This window comes from Sciurus carolinensis, chromosome 3, assembly GCF_902686445.1.
Source record: "Sciurus carolinensis chromosome 3, mSciCar1.2, whole genome shotgun sequence".
NCBI classification, from domain to species: domain Eukaryota; kingdom Metazoa; phylum Chordata; class Mammalia; order Rodentia; family Sciuridae; genus Sciurus; species Sciurus carolinensis.
In genome coordinates, this window is record NC_062215.1 from 26,828,634 (window position 1) to 26,851,251 (window position 22,618).

Here is a 22,618-nt window from a genome sequence, read left to right on the forward strand (position 1 = left end):
AATTAGAATTATTTTTAGGGGCCCAGGGATGTAGCTCAGTAGTAGAGTGCTAACCTAGCACTGTAAAAAAAAAAAATTTAAGGTAAATTAAGTCTTTCAGCAATATACAGAGTGTTCTGAGGAAAATGGCGGAGATGAGATTAAATGAGTAGGATCAGTTAGCCCCCTCTCACAGTAAAGTAAGGGTAATTCTTATCTGAGTGGCTGTCCCTCTCTAAAGTACTATAGTATCCTACTGTACCAAAGTATCACTGGTGGACTACCTTGTTGCACAATGCCTGTATTTAACATTTGGCAGATGTGAGCTAACTGAAAACACAAGTCTTATTCTTTTACACATCAATTGTCCATACTGTCTAATGTACTAGGATCCCTAATGTGAGCCATAAAGTCCTAAGGGTTGGGGATAGTGGAGGCCATGGGAATGAAGAGAAAGGAAGGAGCACTGATGTACAATATTAGCAATAGTTGTTTACTTTTAGTATTATATACTTTAATCACTTTTTTTTTAGTACTTCAACTTTGTTAATTTTCAAAGTATTTCCCTATATAAGGGGTTGGCAAACTATATTTTGGCCCACTATTCTACTGAACCTAGGGGCACTCAAACTCTGAGCTATACCCCAGTCCTTTTTATTTTTTTATTTTGAGGCAGTCTCCCTAAGTTGTTGAGGCTGGTCTTGAACTTGCAATCTTTCTGCCTCAGCCTCTGAAGTAGCTGTGATTACAGGTATGTGTCAAGTGCCTGGCTAATTTTTTTTTTTTTAATGGCCTGGGACCTAAGAATAATTTTCACATTTTTAAATGGTTGAAAAGAAAAGAAAAGAAAAGAAAAGAAAAGAAAAAAAAAAAAAAAAAAAGAGAGCAACATTTCAATAAGATGTGACAGTTTTATAAAATTCAAATTTCAGTGTCCATAAATAATTGAACAGTCATGTTCATTTCTTTATGTACTGCTATGGCTGCTTGAATGTTATAATGGTAGAGAGGAGTTGTTGTGATAGAGAGTATATAGTGCACGAAGCTGAATATATTATTTATTTTTTTAATAGAAAAATATTTGCCAACTCCTGTTCTATGTCATATCATTTATTTGGCAATATTTACAAAATCTTTTATAAAAATGCTTTTTTACAAAAAATCATGAGTGTCATTGCCATTTTCTAACAAATGATCATGCATGCTTTTCACCTGCTAACTTTATAATTCCAGCAATCCAGAAGACTTTGGTAGGTAGGCTGCAGTCTGTATTGGGAACTTCTACTCTCACATTTTCTGAGATATCACCCCAGCAGGTCCCCATAGGTGCCTGTCATATAAAAATTATTAAATTATCATCTTATTAACATAAGACCTAAAACATATCATTCAAAATTAAGCATTACTATCAATAAAGAAAAGTATTAAACTAAAAATGTCATTTTAATTCATTAGTTTTCTTCCAGAAAGGTAATTGTCATTCCCCCTTAACAGAATTCTAATTAGAAAAAGTTAGGGTCAAGATTAAACTCAAGATGAAGACAGAATCTCTATAAATATTAAATAGATTCATGTTGACTTCAAAATTCAAGTCTTAATGCAAGAAGTAAAACAATAATTTTCCTGAAAGCTGAATACAAACTTGGTAGACTTCATGAGATAAAGCTGACCTGAAAAAACTCATTTTTAATGAATACACTTAACCTAATCCTTAATTTTAAGAGATGTAGTCAAAGAGCAGAAAGAAAAATAATTCCAATCGGCAATGAGGTTTCCAACAACATTAATAGGAGAAACACAACTTAGCTGGCTATACTTTCAATTTAAGTCACAGAATATAAATACAGTGATTTAAGATAGACGAGAGGGAAATGGGATAATGTTATTAAAAAGATGGAGTTGGAAGAGTTTTGGGAGATGAGTACTATTGAAAATTGTTAAGTAATTATTTCAAACCTTGTCATATAGGAATTACTATAGAGAGAAAACTTCAAATGTTAAAAATGGTAATCACTAGCCTCCATGCCAAATGGTTAAGATAGGCACTCAAAATGGACTGCGTATCACAGAGATTTTCTAAAAATAAGACATTTCCAAATTACCGCTTCTATTACATTTTAATCCTTAAACCACAATGCAATTCATAATTATTTGGAGTTTATGCAATGGTAAATTAAATCAAGTAAATGAACTTACAAATATATAAAAATGCCAATAATACTGAATAGTTTCTGAGGCCCTGGATAATCAACTCTCCATTAAATATAACTTACAACTTTGGATATAAATAAAAGGATTAGGTGAGGTTTTAAAAGATAATATGAATAAACCAGGAAAAAACCAAAGTAACCTCAAAGTTCAAAGATAAACAAACTAAGACATCCAAGAGTTTCAAGAACTAGCCAATTTGGACACTGGGCAAACATCTTCCATTGAAAGTCCCTCACACTTTGATGGTGGATGCTAACCCAACAAGAGGTTAGCCTAAAGTATTTGACTCCTATCCTCTCAATAGTTTTGTGAAATTTCTGAAGGACAGGAAGAGAGTATCAAATAACACTGAAGTAGGACAAATCTAGAAACCAAAGACAGAATCAACTCATGGCTACTCCTTTGAGTAGCAAGCAATGAACATACCTCAGTAACTTGGAGACATACCCAATCTTGGTTATTTGTGATTCTGGGAGGGAAAACATGCCTATCTCCCTGTGTTGTGCCAAAAAATATATTTATTATGACTACTACTTTCGTTTTTAAATTTAAAGATTGGGCCCTTAAGGTTCTGCTATCTCCCCCTACATCATTCTAGACTGTAGGGCCATCCCTATTGCCAGCAGTTATGATCAGAAAAGGAGAGGATGGAAGGAAGACAGGTAACAAAGACTAAGCTAATGTATATTAATACAAAGACCACGTATTTATTTCTGTAAGGATGACAAATTAGAGCAGATAGATGCAGGAAAATGCATATATAAAATTGTATTCAGTTGAAGCGGAGTATCCACTCCTCTTTGCTTGACTCCCAAATCTGTGAATTTGGTTTATTTTTCATTGAGAAGAAAGAGGTATGGTTATACTGACAAGCTGGAGTTTTCAGGTGGGCACGTGGTGATAAGTGAATTTGGTATATAGGACTCCCTTTTGAGCTAGATATGACAATCTGTCATACTGACTTTTTTTTTTAAGCCTTTGCATTTGTTTGGAGAAAATAATTTTTAGTCACATTTTATTAAAGATAACCAAGTGTTAATATGGTCACTTAAAAACAAAGGTAATGTTCACTTTAGTGGGAGATCTTATGTTTTGGTCCCTACAGTCTGGATTGGTATAGGAGAAAGTAGCAGAAAGTGACATTTGTTCTTGCCTGTAAGGTTGTGGTTCTGCTAGGCCCTCTTAAACCAATCCATATGGTTCATTCTAAGAAAAAAATGAAGAAACAAAAACATCAACAAGAAAGAGCACCATAGTCATAGTATATAGTATGTGCTCAATGTGTTGAAATAATGTGATTTCACAGATATATCTGCCCTTTTGTTTAAAATGAATATTCTTAAGTATGGAAGACTAAATGACCCAGGGCTTAACAGCCATCTTCATCCAAGTCATCTGTCTTCTCTTGCTGGCAGGAGGGATACCTCTGAAAGTCTGGATTGGCATAGCATGAACTAGCAGAACCATCATTTACAGGTAACAACAAATTTACCTTCCAGACTCAGGACGCGAGGTCCACCTCAGGTTCCTCCCAAACAAGGAAGATCTGCTCCACCACTTCCTGCTCCAGGGCCACTCGTGAGAGCTATCTGGGAGCGACTCGCCTTCCCTGCAAGGTAAGCTGTCATCAGGTCCTGTAGGACATGGCCAAATCCAAATGCTGAGGGATCCCCAATACAAATATGAAAACCTCTACCTGTCTGTAAGAAAATAATGGGGCAGGAAGTCTTACTTTCAGAACTTTAAGAACATTCTCAGATAGTCCATCAGCCTAGATGGCTAGTATGCAGATTCTCAGAGGGCACACACGATGCTTTAGGACAGAAATACAGATTTCCCTCCACAGAGCCGCCAAAGTACTACATTATTTGATAACTACAATCTTTAATATTAGCAGATACATAAGTGAGTAAAGGTTAGACCTGAAGTTGCTGCACATAGGTAACTAAGAAAGAATTATCCCCATGGTATGGCAAATGTACAAAAAGTCACCTTTTAAATACCTTAAGACTTACAAGTATAAAATTACTAAGGTCCATCTAGCACAGAAGGATGAAATACTATTTGGCCAAAAGAGAGGAGAAAACATTACAGAAAATTAACTAGAAGTAAGTAAGAATTCTACATACTACTTACTGAATTGGCAAGAAGTAGAAATAGGAAAAAAAAAAGTCATTGTTCCCACCTTCTCCAGAGTCCACTCAACTTTTAATCTGATACCAGAATCTATTTTTTGAGGTGGTGGTAGTAGAGAAATGGGGAGTTCAAGGAGACTACAAAAGGAAAATGGAATGCTTGGGGTAGAAAATGAAAGATAAGAAAATGCTATGCATGTGTAAAGAAATAGGAAGCGGAGACCACTAATTCGAAAGGTTTTAAACAGTCCATAATTAAATAACAAACCATGTTAAAGCCAAATTATTTCAATATTAGGGAGACCCCAAATGAGAATCAAAAACCACTTCAGAAAATAAGACAAAAATTAAAATAATACTCAAGATTTTGTCAGGCTTTCTTACTTTTTGCCAATTTTTTTCTTTTAATTAAGCTTTAAAACATAAGACAGGTGATTTTCATTTTATGAGTCCACTAATTTCTGAGAATCTATTTCATAATAGCTAACTCAGATGGAGCATGACAAGTGCTAGAAACTAATTTATTTCTATTATAAAGTTCTGCAGTCTAGGATGAGCACTGGGGATTCACCTTTAGTTATAATGGAGATCGAGTCCTATTATTTTCAATAAAAGTCTTGTGGTACAGATCAAGGATAGGGTAGAAAATACCTCACAAAAAAACAAAAGATAACCTTACTTGAAAAAGATTAATTTACTCATAAACATATAGCTGAGAAAAAGGATCATGAATTTTAATATAAACGATTGCTACTACATATATATAAACAAAAAGATGTTTGTTTTTCTATTCTTAAAATTTAAAAATTTAGGTATGTATTACCAAGAAATACAGATAACTTTATCCCTTCAAAAATGCTAACATTCTGGTTAGGCACAAAAAAGAGAATTAGAATATATCATGTAAGTAATATCAATTTTATCTGAGGAGGTAGAATGGAAAAGTATGAGAAAAGCTTTAAAAAGTCATAGCATACATGTGTACAAAGAACCTTTATTTTTGGTTGTGGTACCGGTGATTGAACCCAGGGCCTTGCACCAGTTAGGCAAGCGTTCTACCACTGAGCTATACATACCCTTAGCCCCCCTTCTTTTCTTCTGGAACTGGGGGTCAAAGCCAGGGCTTTGTGAAAGCGAGGCAGACATTTTTGCCACTGAGCTACATCCCAGCCCCACCCTTAGTCCTTTATTTTATTTTGAGGCAGGGTTTTGTTAAGTTGCCTAGGCTGGCTTCCATCTTGTCATCCTCCTGCCTTAGTCTCCTAAATACCTGGGGTTACAGGCATGTGCCATCATGCTCAGCTTACAATGGAATTCTTTTTGGCATAAAACTATAACTATTTTCAAGGGAGAAATGTTTTAGCAATGACAGTATCAACAAGCCACGAGAGTATGTAGTTTGGGTACCAAACAGAAGGTATCTTAAGTCTGTAAATATATAACTGAAGGAATATGATTTTAGCTTTTGTATACATTTTAGCTTTCATATACATTTGATAATAGCAAATCCTGGCCTGTGCTGTAACACCTAGGAAAGAAATCTTTCACTTGATTTTATAAGGTGAACAATGAGAAGAAATGCTTCAATTTAAAAGATTATAGCCTTTAAAAAGTTTTAAAAAATTAAGTGATTTAAAGCAAAGTGTTCTGAATAAACAGAAATCAAATGATATTGGAGATCTTTTTCACAATTTATAGATATGGATACTGCTTTTGAGAGCCTAACAAACACACAAAAAGACTTTAAATTATGAAAAGCTGTTTAAAGTCCAAAGCTGAAAAATTATAATCTGGCTACTTAAAAAAGTACTGAATCTCTTCACTGAAAAGAGACAGAAGCTGGGCACATCGGTACACGCCTGCAATCCCAGTCACTTGGAAGGCCAAGTCAGGAGGATTGCAAATTCAAGGCCAGTCTCGGCAACTTAGCAAGATCCTGTCTCAAACAAAACAAAACAACAAAAAAAGCAAAAAGTTACATGGATTAGGTGAATAAGAAGATTTTAAAGATATTTCTCAGTTTTGTGATCATAAAACTTAGGATTAATTAAAAGTGGGTCAGTCACTGGGTGCAGTGGCATACACCTATAATTCCAGCTAAGAAAAGCGGATCGTGATTTCAAAGCCAGACTCAGCAATGGTGAGGCGCTAAGCAACTCAGTGAGACCCTCTCTCTAAATAACATACAAAATGGGGTGTGTGTGTGTGTGTGTGTGTGTGGCTCAGTGGTTGAATGCACCTCAGTTCAGTCCCTGGTAAACCGCCCCCACTCCAAAAAAAAAGTGGTTTGGTGGTTTCCAACTTCAGGGACTGCCAAGGAAGGGGTGAGCCAAGGAGTTTTGGCAGTATTCTTCAGTCCTGCCAACCTAATCAGTGCAGTTTCCTCTTATCCTGGCTGTGTTCTGAGGACTGAGTCAGATTTTATTAGGTCTTGTGCTGTAATATGTAATAGTTAAGAATCTGATAGCTAAACATCTGAAAAACTACCACCTTGTTAAAAATAATATATCAGATATATGGAAACATAATATTACAGATTCTGATGAAGTAGATACATTAAACAACAATGGGTATCCAATTTCCATTGTAGGTTTTTTTAAAAAAGTCACTACCGTGCTTTCATCAAAAGGACAGTTTTAGATATAGTTTGCCAAAATTTTGTTCCCAGAAGTTTAAAGAAAAATGATGGAAAGAATTCCATACTTGAAGGTCTATGATTTCAGTACAATGGTATTTAAGTGTAGAAAATAATATCTAATTACAATAATATCTAAGTGTAGAAAAGAAAAAAGGATTTATCCGGTATCCTTACTCCAGGAGAAGAGGTTGGGTTAAGTTAAAGAAGCCAGACATTCAATGCCAATTCCTGCCTTTCCCAACACACATTTTTTTTAATGGTGCATTATATTTGTACATACTGAAAGATTTGTTACACATTTTTACATGCACACAATATACAATATAACAATATAATTTGACCAATATCACCCTCCAGCACTTCCCAATTCCTGTTTCAATCAGAGCTCTGCTTCCACATTACACATTGGGTGTCTTATTTTATTTTTAAAATTATATTTGAAAAGAATCCCCTGGGAGCAGGGAAAGACTCCTAACCTGCACTGATGTGGTTAAGATGGCAAAGGCTATAAGGAAGATGCCCTAATGATGAACCTATGTTAGTTAGAGCAAGTATCAAGAAGACTCTGATAGTACAAGGGAGGGTCTTTGGCTCCCAGCAGCTCCTGATAATAGGTTTTCTAAAGTCAAAGCCATCAACTTCCCTTACAGACAAAGAAAACTATCTTGGGGGCGGACCATGAAGTCAATTCTAAAGGACGAAACTTGAGTTTAACATGAGTTCTAATTTCCTGAACTAAATGGTTTCAAATGAAGATCCTAATTAAGATAACAAAGAAAACTCACAGTATTAAGATACACTGAGGAATTATTAATATAAAGTTTTTCCCAATTGATAAAGGTGAGACTAAAATTTACCTTTGATTACCATCTCCAATTTTACTCCCTTTACTCCTCTCCATAAGAAACAATTCTCAGTTTAGAATTTATCCTTCCAAAACTTTTTCAATGAAATCTATTTTCTAAACTGTAAAAATAGAGTAGTAATATCTATCTGACAGGAAAAGAACAGAGGTGAGTTGTAAGGCAAATGATGTTTTTTTCTTTTTAGTTCATTAATGTGTTGGGTGGGAAGAGCTAAGATCTATTACAGGAACATAATTTTACAATAAATTCAATTGAAGAAGAAGAAATCCACATATTTCCAGGGGTATAATTACCTGACCTATAATAGGACATTTTAATCTTAAAAAAGAAAAGTAAAAAAACAAAATCAATCAATTTCAAACAGAAGTTTTCTCACAGGAACTTTATATTTTTGGTGGTACTGGGGACTGAATCTAGGGTCTCATGCATGCTAGGCAAGCACTATACCACTGAGCTACTCTCCCAGCCCTTTTGAAATTATACTTTCAGAGAGGGTCTTGCTAAGTTGCTCAGATTGGCCTTGAACTTGTGATCTTCCTGCCTCAGCCTTCCAAGTAGCTGGGACTGCAGTTGGTGTATACCACCTAACGAGGCTCAGAAAGAACTTCAATGTAGTTTAACTGTTCAAAGATATGTACAGGAACTAAAGTGTGCTTTTGGGACTTTGAAGTGCTATTTAAAAAAAATCCTGACTACTTATATAAAATGGGCTGACCCATTTATGGTATTAAAACATAAAAAGCGGATCTGAAGATATATGAAGGCCATTTAGAAGGAGAAAACAGGAATCTGGAACGAACAGTTACTATAACTGAGAACTCATCTAATTCTGAGCTTCTTAGCATTAGAAAGCAACATTCTAACACAGCAGAGTTATAGATTTGCTATGTAGTTCTCTAAAGCTGCAGGTGCCATGCATGTAATATACTTTACAACTGTGACACTATTATCAACATTACAGCAAAATAAATCGCCTACTTAACACGAGATATGTATTTAAGATTCCACTTTAGGTTGTTTTTAGAAAGGCAGCATTGCCACTAAGGATTTAACATTTGTAATTTCGATAATAGTAACAAAAAAAAACCTTCAGCAAATTAATGAACTGGGCTTTAATTTGTACTTCTACCTTTGAATTAGTATGCTAGATTGTGATCAAAATTCTTTACTGGCCATGAATGACTGGAAAATTCATTTGGATTATGACAACAGGAAACCAAACTTTGGTTCACATGTTATTTAATATTGGGTTATTTAAAATAAAGCCCTAAACCCACAAAATGTTAAATAAAACTCCATTATTTTATGGATTCCTTTTTCTTTTTATACGTGGATAGAGGTAGAAAGAATCTTTAAATATAAATTAAACTTCTAGACAAGTTAAAATATTGGAGATAATTCATTACAGATAAATCAAAAGTAAAAAACTTATCATCAGATACATTTTTGACACTAATTCTGAATTACTTCAGATGCTCTGAAAAGAACAGCTTTTTTAAAGGGTCTTTGATGATACACATCACTTATTTTAGCTCACAATGCTACGTTACTAATATTGATTTTACATTTGGAGAACACTGGAAAAAAGATCCTTGAATCACCTACTCAAATCACAAAGATTTAGGTAACATACATGATAGAAGGTTTTTGTTAGGTTGAGCCACATGACATTATCAATATGCAATTATTTTTGATATACAAAGCCTGGTATTTTATAAATGTATATGTTTAACTCAGTAAGAAAATTGGATGAGACTAGTACTTTTTCCTTGTTTAAAAAGCATTTCAAATCGGAACTATTTTTTTGGGCAGCGCTAGGGATTGAACCCTGGGCTTTGTGCGTGCTAGGTCTGTACTCTACCACTAAGTCACACCCCTGGGGCCCAAGTTTTCTTTTTTGTAGTGCTAGGGATTGAATCCAGAGGCTTACACATTCTAGAGATGCATTTTTACCAATAGCAATATCCCAGCCCTCAAACTGCAATTTTTTATAGGAGATTTTATTTGTAAAAGTTATTGAAGTTATTTTTTTAGCTGCTAATAAATATAGTAGTTAATAAAAGAGAAGCATTTTAATTTTAAGGTATGAAACAAACATCTTCTAAGGATAAGGCTTAGACACTGCTGTACCTTCACATTTAAAGAAAGACTAAGTATTTTTAAATAAGGTGAGAAATTCCATACTCACATGCTTAAAACAGGTAACTGGAGCTGCTATAAAGCTATTGCTATTGATGTAGTTACCCCAGCTGAAACCTTCCATGGAGACTGCTGAAATAAAATAAATTTAGATATAATTCTCAAACCTTTTATTTCTAACAAAGCTGGTGCTGTTAAGATGCAAATGAAAATAAAATTTATTTATTCCCATTAAAGAAAGTTTTTTTTTTTTCTGTAAAGGTTGAAGAATTTTGCTAAATTACATGAGCTTTAATTTGTATAATAAAGGCCAAGTATCCCTTATGTGAAACACTTAGGACTAGAAGTGTTTTAGATTTCAGAGTTTTCTGAATTTTGAAACATTTGCATGGATGTTATTGGTGCTCAAAATGTTTCAAATTTTAGAGTATTTCCAATTTCAGATTTTCTGAGCAGTTTTTTCCTGGTCAGTTCATTTTCAAATAAACTACAGCTTCTTAAATTTTCCATATGCACTTTCCTATGTTCAGATATGAATACATGACCAGAGTAACTCCACATCATGCACAACCACAAGAATGGGAAGGTATACTCCATGTATGTATAATATGTCAAAATACATTCTTCTGTCATGAATAAACAAAAAAAGAACAACAAAAAAAGTTTTCTATATGCAACATATACTCTGTGGAAAGTGAAGTGCAAGCTTTCCACTTAGGAAAACAAAGAACAGTTGCGAGAAGTGTCCAGGGAAACAAATGCTGCTAGGGCTGCTTTTGTGTTTTTATGTGTGCTTCATTGAGATATCTACCCAGTATCTGCTACCTAATGCCTTTATTAGATTTTTTTGTTGTTGTTGTTGTTTGCTTTTTGAGCCAAGTTTTCACTGCATTGCCCAGGCACATCTGTTTAGCTGGGACTACAGGTACTCACCATCACACCTGGCTTTACTCAGGTTTTGAGCTGTCCTACATCTTATCTCCTTGCTTTTGTACCCCCATTAAGAATGTTCTATTAGAAACAGTCCCTACTTGGCCTCCTCTCCCTAATCCCTTTGAAGTCTGCTAATGTCTTCTTTCTTTGCCCATTATTCTCCACAATGCTCCTTATTACCCACCATCGGAACATAAAATAAACTAAATATAAAATTCAGATTGCCAGAAGCACTAGAATTTGTATATACAACTACTCCCCCTAGAATAATTTACTGAAACTACATTCATCATCAGGAAGTCTAGAGTCATAATATGCTAATAGGGAAGAGAAACAGCTTAAATGGAATCCAAAATTAAAATATCATTACTAAACTAGATGAATCAACAGTAAATATTTCATCTATTACATTCACCAATATTACCTGCTTTCGTCTTTGCTTGATTTTGCAAGGTAGCTTGATACTGAGCGTAAGCAGCTAGTTTAGCAACTAAAGGCTGTTTCTGAAGAACTTTTGCTTTCTTTGTTGGAGGCTTACCCTGAAACAAGAAGAGTTAAGTAAATAGGATTCTTTTTCATCATCCCACCACCAAAATTTAACATGATTGCGTACTACTCATTCTGCTTAAGTAAACATTGAGGGTTTAGAAAATTATTGAAGCAGAGGAAAGATACAAGGAATTTTAACATGAGAATTTTTTTTGGAGTTCTGCTACAATGTAAATATCTAATATGGGTAGCAGACCTGGCATAGACTAAAATAGCAATATGCAAATTAATATGTTAATAAAAAATTATATCCCATAAAATGTTAAATATAGGCTGTGGATACTTGATTTCTTCTTATAGTAGAAAGAACCAGTGGTTATTCACTCATGCAGGCTGCCAAGCATTGCTATTTATATGGTAAGAGAAGATAATTTAATGTTCAAAAGAGGAAGTGACTGACGTTTATACCTTTAGTGCTAACGCAAAAGATCAATGACAAAATGATCATGGCCAAATTCACAGTGTGACACACTGCCATCCATTTGGGTACAGACCACTGTTCAGGATCTTTAGGTACTGTCTATCTGAAATATAGAAATACATCTAAGTGATGTATTTCCTTAATTTGGGGGACTTAAATAACCCTTTCAGTGCTATGTAATGATCACAATAAGCAAAACAAACAAAAATGTGACCATCCAATGAAAGATATAAAAAAATCATTTCCGTAACGCCTTTAAAATGCTGTATATGATACAACAGTTAAAACTTAATCAGATCGTCAAGATCCCATCTATTTAACAAATGATGATCTTCCTTCCATTCTATAAATGTTTTCAAAAAGGTTAGCTGGATTAACCAAGAAAATGCTTGGTCAAGGTAGCAAATGTGTCATAATGAAAAGTACAATGCTGTGCTTGGCTAGTATGTGCAAGGCCCTGGGTTTGATACCCAGGACCACATACATACACACACATACAAGCATTTAAAAAAAAAAAAAAAAAAAAGCAAGAATGCAGGAAAATAAAACCAGAGAGTAAACTGTTTCCCCTAAAATGTTAAAAGACTCTACTTTGTTATTAACTCAAAAGGAAACAATGGGGGAAAAAGAAAATTGATTCATTTTTTGTATGTTTGTATGTACAAAGGTATTTCTTTATACTTACTTGAAAAAGCGTAAGTACTGTAAATTCACTTATACAATTTACAGTTTGTTTTAGACAGCACATCTTGTCCATTTAAAATAGCTAATTTTAAGGGGTTGGGGAGATAGCTCAGTCGGTAGAGTGCTTGCCTTGCAAGCACAAGGCCCTGGGTTCGATCCCCAGCACCCCAAAATAAAAAAAAAAAAATAAAATAGCTAATTTTATAAAACTATGGAGTTCATAAATTTCCTAAAATATGTGGGACACAACATGGTAACTGGCTACTTAGGTAGATGTAGAGTGCAATGAAACACAATTAAAGGACAGATAAATGGTGAAAGTCATAGAAATAACAGATATATAAAGAATAAGAAGGTTTCTGTACCGTTACCTGAAGTCTGGCCAAAATGCTTGCCTTCTTGGAGTTTGACGAATAACTTCTTGAACAGGAAACACTGCAGAAACGTTTTGTTTTAGAGTAAAAAGCATCTCGCACGCCAACCATCCCACACATCTCGCAGGTGGCTAATTAACAAAATGAAAACATTTGTGTTGATTTAATTATATAATAATTAATAATTACTCAACTATCTAAAAGTTTTTATTTAAAAATTGTCTTAAGGGCTGGGGAGATAGCTCAGTTGGTAGAGTGCTTACCTTGCAAGCACAAGGCCCTGGGTTCGATCCCCAGCACCGCAAAAAAAAAAAAAAAAAAATTGTCTTAAAAATTTCCATTTTTATACAAATTACAGAGAAACCTACACAAAAACAATCAGAGAAAAAAGTATGGCCAGTCTTGGCAATTTAGTGAAACCCTATCTCAATAAAATATAAAAAAGCTGTGGATGTGGCTCAGTGGTAAAGGACTAGGTACTTCATATACATTACATATTCCAAGTTTTTGAAAGGATTACAAAGTAAATATAAAAGAAGCACAATGCAACTGAGAATTACCATGCATTGTAGCTTAAGTTTTTAAAATACTGTAAAGGTTGAAATCTAAATAGAGCTAACATTGGAAAAATCCTAATGGCAATATGAGGATTATTTTCAAGCTATGCTCAGGGGACATGAAGGAAGTGATAGATGCAAAGTTTGAGGCAGGTGCTCTATTATTAACCAGTAATGGCTGGAAATAGTGTGACTTTTAAGAACTGTTTCATTAACAGACAATAAATACCCTGAAAAGTAGAATTAGGTAAATAAGGTTCATAAGAACTGAAGTTCAAAAAAGCTAAACAGGAAATAACAGCAAACAACTGAGTTAATGTTTCCACCACTCAAACAGTAAACTACAGGAACTTGTAGGGTACTGGTTACTCCATAAATGGGGGGAAAAATGGGAAATCTATGAGTTACTCTACAATCTATTGAAATCATGAAAAAAAGTGCCAGATTAGAGATGAATACAGGGTGTCTAATGGTAGAAAAACCTAGACAATTTTTAATCATAAAAATTCTAGAACCGATTGTTAAAAATGTTCATGACCACTTAGATTAGAAAAAAAATTGTGATCTCAATGGATCATAAATGAATCCTTGCCAGGAATACGAGTCAAAGTAGAACTCCCTCGAGTAGGACCCAAGGTTCATCAGGACAGAGATCTTAATCTGTGCTGTTCATTTCTATCTCTAGTAATTAAAGCAGATTCTAGTATATATGAAGTATCGAAAATAAACCTTTTCTTCTGCAATGAGATTACCAACTGGTATGCTATAAACAAACCATGGCAAGACTATGTATTAACAGGCATTAGTATATTTGATAAAATCTCTCTCATAGTTTTGTCAACCATGACTGAGAACAGCAGGAGTAGAAAACACCTAGGCACATCTTTTTTTTTTTTTTTTTTTTTTTAAATGTGGTGCTGGGATAACCTAGAGCCTTGCTCATGCTAGGTGAGTACTCTACTACAAACTACAATCCCAACTCTCCCTAGGTAGGTTTCAACTGGTAGGATGACCATGTCTAGTGGGTCTTGATAAAAGACGTGAAACTTTTTGTAAGGGTCTGTAAGACCCTGTACCAGGCCCTGGGCTGTAAAACTTTTTAATCAAAAGATCAGAACAAGATCAACAGGGTAGAGTTATCAAATCTGGAAGACTGGGTGACACAGTATTCATTATTAGCAGAACTGTTAAAGTTTCTGTAACTAAATTTCTAACACTTGAAGTTACTAAGAAAAAAATTTCAAAGAGATTCAAAGTCCTATACTTTTGGGTTAAAGAAATTAACTACAAAAGCATTAAGATTAATGCAAACTGGTTTAGTTTATGTGGTAAAGAATAAAACCAAACCGAAACCCAGTTATTTGAAGTTCGGTATAATAATATTATATAATTCAATGTCCTGAAAAAGGCTGACTATCTTCTGCCCTAATCACGTAGGGTGACCAAACATATGCTTGGGATGTTTTGTGGGATGCAGGACTTTCTTTTTTTTTTTGGTGCTGGGGATCGAACCCATGGCCTTGTGCTTGCAAGGCAAGCACTCTACCGACTGAGCTATCTCCCCAGCCCCGGGATGCAGGTCTTTCGATGGCTAAAAACAGGACAGTCCCAGGAAAAGAGGAGCAGTCACCCTTTTGCCACACAATCTGAAAATTCCCAGAGGAAAGTGACCCATATATTGATGAATTAAATCACTGTGATACTATAAGAAATGGCTGAAACAACTATGTGCCATCTAGACAATCTAGATTAATCTAGATTAGAATTATTCTGTGTAGCTTTACTTTTAAAAATTCCACCATCTTCACAATGCCAATCCTCAACACTGTACTATTTATTTACTTATTTATTTTTTTGGTACTCGTGATTGAACCCAGGGCCTTGTACCTGCTCCTATTATATCCCCAGTCCCTTGTATAATTTATTTTTTTGGTACTGGGGATTGAACCCAGGGCAATTTACCACTGAGTTACTTCCTTTGTCCTTTGGACCTTGGTGAGAGTCTCACCAAGTTGCTCAGCACCTTACTAAGGTGCCCAGGATGGCCTTGAATTTGCGATCTTCTTGCCTCAGCCTTCTCAGCATCTGCTGATTACAGGCATGTACTACCATGCTTGCCTTCTTATGTAGTTTTATAAGCAAATTTTAAATCAAAAGACAAAAATCAGACCAGAATACTTTTAGTTCAATATGAAGACTACCCTAGTAATTAGAGATATTAAAAGAAAGAAACTGCTTTCTGAGTCAAAGTACCTTATCAGAAATGTCAAAACAGAAGACTTAGAAGGAACTGTCAGAAGGAGGCTCTACCTTGAATATCTCTTTCAAATCTGTAAGTCTATGATCCTTCACATTTTGTTATGTAGGGACTTATTATCTACTGAATTCAAGTCCATATTAAGTTTCTCAATAGGATTTTGCTTTTAATTTTGTTCCAATTGCCTTCTACTAGGAGGAGGAAGTAAAAATAAAAGAGACTGAACACAGACTCAGTGCCCTATCTAGAATTATGATTCAGGTTCTGTCTCTTCATATAGTGTTTCAAAATTCTAAGGAAAGGAAATGAGAGAAAAATAAGATGAAAACACACCCTTGAATATAAAGTTGCACAACAGGTGAAAGCTATAAATACTCACCCATGCCAGATTTGCCATCTGGGTACGTGTACACTTGTCCATTGTTTTTGATAATTGGGAGATTGGAAGGTAAAGGAGCAACTTCTTCTTCACTCTCCTCAGAGCTGGAGCTGCTACTTGTGTCCTCACTGCAGCTATCATAACCGTCGAACATCCCGAATGAGTCTCTTCTTTTCCTTTGGGATTGTGAAGAATGTTCTGTCTTAAAGTACAGGAAACCAGTAACACATGATAAGAGTACTCATTGATATCCCCTGAAAGCCCTCTGCACACATTTTGGTAAATGAGATTTAATGAAATCTATCCCTGAGAAGTGATAATTTTATTTTATAATGAAAAGCTTAATACATGTCAAAAAGGAGTCCTCCACTTCTATGAGACATAAATCAATCATTATCAGTTACTGATAAGATTAATAATTATAATGATGAACAGTGAATGTGAATCAGAAGACTACCATGTAACTCAAGTTTTATCTTAAACTAGACATGTTAATTTTCTATATAAAATAGATTGTATGATTTCTTTTTAAAAAACTGCAGTGAATCACATAGATTTCTTAATTTGCCTTTCATCTCTAAAATTATAAACTTTGATACCAATTTATAGCATCCAGAAAATATAGATGCTTTAAAACCACCGTTAAGAGTTCTGAAAGGATGAATGGAGAATTTACACTTTTAGAGACAATTTTAAGGTATTAACTATTTCAAAAATTATTGGAGATAACACTTCTACCTATATAACTCTATTTTATTTTTTAAAACATAAAACAATGGTTTTTCAAAAGCCCAATCCAATTATCCCAAACTAAACATTATTTCTTCTTCAAATAGAACAAAGATACTTTATCATCTTTAATGAATGCTAGCCATGTCTTTTCCAAAAGATATCCCCTCATTCAAATCATGAAAAACAAACAAAAACTGAAATAATGCTACTCCACTCCCAGATAAAAATACCACTACTTCAAGTGTGATAAGAAAGTCAAAATAAAATAGAAAATAATGAAGAAGAAAAAATGATGCTTATCTGAAATGACAGAATCAAACCATCATTAATGATGCAGAGAGCTATTAAACAGAGAGGGAAACTGAAGAATCTTTAGGGTTTGGCATCTATTCTTATTCTTTTGCTTCAATTAATATGTGTGTGTGTGTGTGTGTGTGTGTGTATCATCTTAAACTTTCTTTACAATTTCTTTTCTGGGTAGTCCAAATTCTTTCTGGTATTCCATGGCCAATAACAAAGCTAAAATCTACCATTCACATGCATTGAGATGGGAATCTGATTTTCATTCATATTAGGTGTAATTATGAGAGCAACAAACACAATGGATATATTATACCCCCAAAGAATACCGACTTTTAAGAACTCCCCTTGGGAAGGCTCTTCACATGTTCCAATAATGTTGTCACAACCACCAACCCATTCTTAGTACTCTTCTTTTAGAACTCTCTTTTAGAAAAATCCATTTTTTTTTTTTTTTTTTTGTGGTCACTTTAGATTTACTCCTCTTTTCCCCACAAGTTTTCCTAGCACGATCATCCAAGTTATACAGATTTGGTTCTGAACAACTTTTAGGTATTTCTGTGAATGAATGTATTGTCAAAAAAAAATCTGCTTTGCTACCATCAGATTTAAAAAGAATAAATCAGGCTCTATGGGCAATTCCAAAGGAAAAGTTCTAACATTTTATAATAAGGTGGTAAATAATGGGAAAATCCTTATTTAGATGTAGTGTGGTACAATGAACACAGAATTCTGATACACCTGCCATTTATTGCCTGAGAACATGAGCAAGTTAGGAGTTTCTTCTTATATTCATTCAAGATCCAATAACTATTTATCAAACATGTGTGTCTCACAGTAAAGGAAGGTAAAGCAAATGGTGTACAGAGAAGGCAAGATCCAGGGTTCTTGGGCTGGAGTTATAGCTCAGTTGGTAGAGTTGCTTGCCTCGCATGCAGAAGGTCCTGGGTTCAATCCCCAGCACCACAAAAAAAAAAAAAAAACAACAAAAAAAAACCAAGGTTCTAAAAAAAAGGTTTAGCTACACAAGCAAAAATCATGTGATAATACAATAACTGACACAGGGGTTGTCAGTTGAGATTCAGTGGCAACAAATGGTCTCACTGAGGTAAGACTCCCAGAACAACAAAACAAAAACAGCAATCTTTTGAATATATGCTGTTCCATACTCTTGGCATATTAAAAAAAGGCCAACATGGCTGATGCCTAAAGAGCAGTGTAGGAGATGAGATCAGAAATGGATGTAGTGGCCAGGTCAGGTAAGGAATACTTTTCTTGGAGTAAGGGGAAGACATTATGAACTATTTGCTATAGTTTCTGGTATGTGCTTAACATACATGGGTTAGACTCTTCTAATAAATTCATACAAGCCCACCTTCATGAGGAGGTGACCTTTTACACTCCACATGGCCTTTTAAACTCACTAGTTTTCATAGAAGCTTGTCTACTATATAGTCAAGTTAGTAGCTACTGCATGTTTATTGACCCCAAATGTCAATCCAGAATATCTTCTAACTCTACTGAGTTGAAATTTTAGGGGATCAATGATACAAACATTTTAAGTTGCAATAATTATAGGTTATTATCATTTTAAGAAGTAGTATAGTTGAAGGCAAGGTGCAGTGTTACATGCCTATAATCCCAGCAGGGAAGCTAAAGCAATTTAGCAAGACAATAAAAAAGGGTTGTGATGTGGCTCAGAGATTAAGTGGTCCTGGGTTCAATTCCCAGTGATCCCCCTGCTCCCCAAAATAGTATAATTAAATACTTTTAGAAATTTTTCATACTTCAACGTCTTCTGGAGCCTTGAATGCTTATGAACATTATTTTTATCAAAGAGAGAGAGGGTAGTATGCAGTCTTTTCCAACTTATCTTGAAGGATAATATTCTAGAGGAATGTTCTCTCTCTGAACTTTTCAGCACACATGGAAAAGATCATCTATATGATGCATGGAGATGTACTCAGACTGAAACTTCTGGCTGCCCCAAGTATTATAGGGATGAGTATCTTCTTTTTTTTGCATTACTGGGGATTGAGCCCTGAGCCTTGTGCAGGCTGGGCAAGTGCTCCACCACTGAGCTAAATCCCCAGCACCAGGGATGAGCATCTTGACATACTCATCATCCATGTCAAACTTACTGGGAAGCTGTAGTCTATTTAGGGAGTGTTATTCTCTAAATGTTTTTCTTACATTAAGATAAAACATTATTAGATCATACATATAATAATTGGTTTTCCCTTTGCAAAACTTAGCATTTATTTACCATGGAGGAACTTAGATGTCCAAAACCCCTGAGGGAGGTTACAACTTCAATGAAAGAGTGGGTGGGAAAAAAACATGAGTACACGGGAAGAGGACCCATAAAGGAGTCTTTTTTGTGCATGCTCTTGGTGGAAAGCTTCCCTGGGATTTTGTAATCACAGGCCTGCCCTCCTAAGTAAGTCTGAGGTTGTAATTTACCCTCCCCACTATGGTCAAGAAATCCCCAGGGCAAGAAATTCAAGTAGATGCAGGCTACTACTGCACCTTGACTTCAAGCAGAAGTAACAATGACCTACAATTCAGACTTTTCAGCATTCCCAGTTTTTATCAAATACGAATGCATAAATATCAAACATATAATAATCTACCATGAGCAAGCATCAGTGGAAAGAGATTAAGACTGCCAAATACTTCAGGCACTGCAAACTGCCAGAAATAGAATACAAAATAACTATACATATTCTGTTTTTTTTTTTTTTTAAAAAGATTATTGAAAAATGAGCAAAGGATAAAAAAGTCAATAGATTAGGCATAGTTAAATAGAGAAATGAAGGATAAAAGTTAACAAAGCACCAAACACAGGAAAATGGAAAATAAGAGGATAGAATGTAAATATCTAATAAGAATTCCTTATTCTCTTAAAAAATTTAAATTTATTTTAATTGATACAAGAATAACAGAGAATTGTACATATTAATAAGGTACTATGCAGTAATACATGTACACATTGCAATCAGATTAAACATATCTCCTCAAACATTGATAGTTTCTTTAAGGCAAAACATCCAAAATCCTTTCTTCTAGCCTGATGCGTGGCACAAACCTGTAATCCCAGGAGGAGGATCACAAGTTCAAGGCTGGAATTGGCAATTTAGTCAGATTTTTCAAAATAAGAAAACAAAAAGGGCTGGAGATACAGCTTGGTGGTAGAGCACCCCCGCACCGGGTTTATTTCCTAGTACTTAAAAAAAAAAAAAAAAAAAAAAAAAAAAATCCTTCCTAGGTTTTTGAAATACACAGAACATAATCACTAGATACAGTTTACATCTGACTGTAATGTAGTACCCATTGATTAACTTTTCCCCACTCCCCTTTAAGAATTCTTAAAGCACAGAATATGCATAACAGAGAAAGAGAAATGTTGAACGAGACACTGGTTGAGCATTTTGCAGAAATGAGAATAGGAGTTCATGGAAGATCTATCAAGCATATTAAACACAATAAAAAGATACCTATGCCTAAACCAATCATAGCAAAACTAAACAGCACCAGAGAGAAGACTTAAAAAAAATCAACCAATCATCACAGTAGTCAACTAGCACAACTCAGGCACACCCAATCTAATCAGCTGCTTTCTACCTAACCACTCAGAGTGCCCAGTCAGGTAAGGATCACTGATCAGAAATAGAAGTAGTGTATGGACCAAAAGAAAACTTCAAAAAATGTAACTTATTCTTCCAAGATATAAGAATAAGATACTATCAAAGAACAAGATAGATCTTGGAACTTAAAAACAGAAGAGGCAAAACAATAAATCCAACAGATGGATGATAAAGTAAAAAATAAAAAAAATTCATGTGTATATGAGGCAAGAAGCTGGACAACGAGAGCGAGAGAAGAATTTTCCAATATTATGAACAAAAGTGACATCACTACTTAAAAGGACAATAAGAATACTAGTAATAATATTATGCCAATAAATTCAACAACTTGTGTGAATGAACAAATTTTTTTAAAGAGACAAAATTCAATGTCATTCATTAAGAAATGGAACAATCCTGTACTGGTTAAAGAAAATAAATTTGTAGTTAAAAATCTTACAAAGAAAACTTCAGGCCCAAATGGCTTTACTAGGGAATACTACTTAAGAAATACTGATTTTACTCCAACTCTTCTGGAGACCTGAAGGTGGTGGAACAGCTTCCAATTAGGCCAGCATTGCTTTGATTCCCCCAAACAGATAAAGCCATTACAAGAAAGCTATTGGATAGATTCCACACTAATATAGGATGCACACATTCTTACATAAATTATAGCAAACTGAGCCAAACAACACATAAAAATAAAAATTTGACCAAGTAGATTTATTCTAGGAATGCAAAACTAGTTCAACATTTGAAACTCAGTAAACAGCATATTAAAACACTAAAAAAAAGAAGACATAGTTATCCTAAAATGAAAAAAGAAAAAGTGACAAAATTCAACACTGAATCCTGTTAAGAACCCTCAGGAAATCAGGAACAGAAAACTTTCTCACCTGATAAAGATAACAAAAAACCTTAAAGCTAGCATTACACTTAAGGGTGAAAGGCTGGATACTTTTCTTCTAACTGGAATAAGACTTGGAATATTCAAAGAAACACCAAACTCAATGAATGAAACAATCCAATTAAAAGAAAAATACATCTAGCAAGACATCTAAATAGACAATTCAAATAAGATATACAGATGACAATTAAGGACAGGAGAAGATTGGGTAACATTTTTGTTCAGTAGGAAAATACAAATTAAAACCATGAGATACTGTTACACATCAATGCCATGGCTTTAAAAAAATTATGGCAACAGAACTGTTACACACTGCAGATGGGAATGTAAAATGGTATAAGCAATTTGGAAAATGGTTTCTTAAAAAGTTAAACATATACCACTCGCCTCCCATTCTACTCCTGTACATAAGAAAAATGAAAGCATATGTCTATACAAAGACATACAATGAACTAAAGAATCCAAATCCAAGCAGTCTAAGTATCTATTCAAGTAAATGAATAAATGAATTGTAGTACATCATTATAATAATTCTATTATGCTTACTCAGCAACAAAAATGAACTGACAGATAAAATCTCAAAATAAGCTGAGTGAAAGAAAAGGAGTATATACTACATGATTCCTTTTATATAAAATTCTAGAAAATGTGAATAGTGTGTAGTGATAGAAAGTTGATCAGTAATTACTAGGGTACAGGGTAAGAGCCAAGGATGGAAAGGAGGTATGGAGGAGAAGAAGGAAAATTTTGGAGGTGATGAGGTATGCTCATTATCTAGATTGTGGTGGTAGTTCATGAGTATATACCTATGTCAAAAGTTATCAAATTGGGCTGGGGATGTGGTTCAGTGGTAGAGCATTTGCCTAATGCCCAAGGACCTGAATTTGATCCCCAGCACAATAAAAACAAAACAAAAATAATTCTCTCAAAA

General features: G+C 34.5%; 1 protein-coding gene across 17 annotated transcripts in view; it reads right to left on the minus strand.

Moving 5' to 3' along the window:
• The window catches only part of Mbtd1 (mbt domain containing 1), a 63,664-nt gene that overhangs the window by 24,382 nt on the left and 16,664 nt on the right, over positions 1 to 22,618 (minus strand). For 9 of the 17 annotated variants that reach the window (XR_007107560.1, XR_007107561.1, XM_047542696.1 and 6 more), the window contains 5 exons: positions 16,123 to 16,324; positions 12,921 to 13,060; positions 11,326 to 11,440; positions 10,018 to 10,100; positions 1,192 to 1,309 (listed from right to left, as the gene is read on the minus strand). Coding sequence is in view for 15 of the 17 variants with exons in the window: in XM_047542696.1 (XP_047398652.1) it covers positions 1,192 to 1,309; positions 10,018 to 10,100; positions 11,326 to 11,440; positions 12,921 to 13,060; positions 16,123 to 16,276 (610 nt within the window). In the remaining 2 variants the exon portion in view is untranslated. Of the gene's footprint in view, positions 1 to 1,191; positions 1,310 to 3,682; positions 3,800 to 10,017; positions 10,101 to 11,325; positions 11,441 to 11,858; positions 11,971 to 12,920; positions 13,061 to 16,122; positions 16,325 to 22,618 lie in introns of those variants that run through there. The other 8 variants (XM_047542702.1, XM_047542699.1, XM_047542706.1 and 5 more) reach the window with 7 other exon arrangements.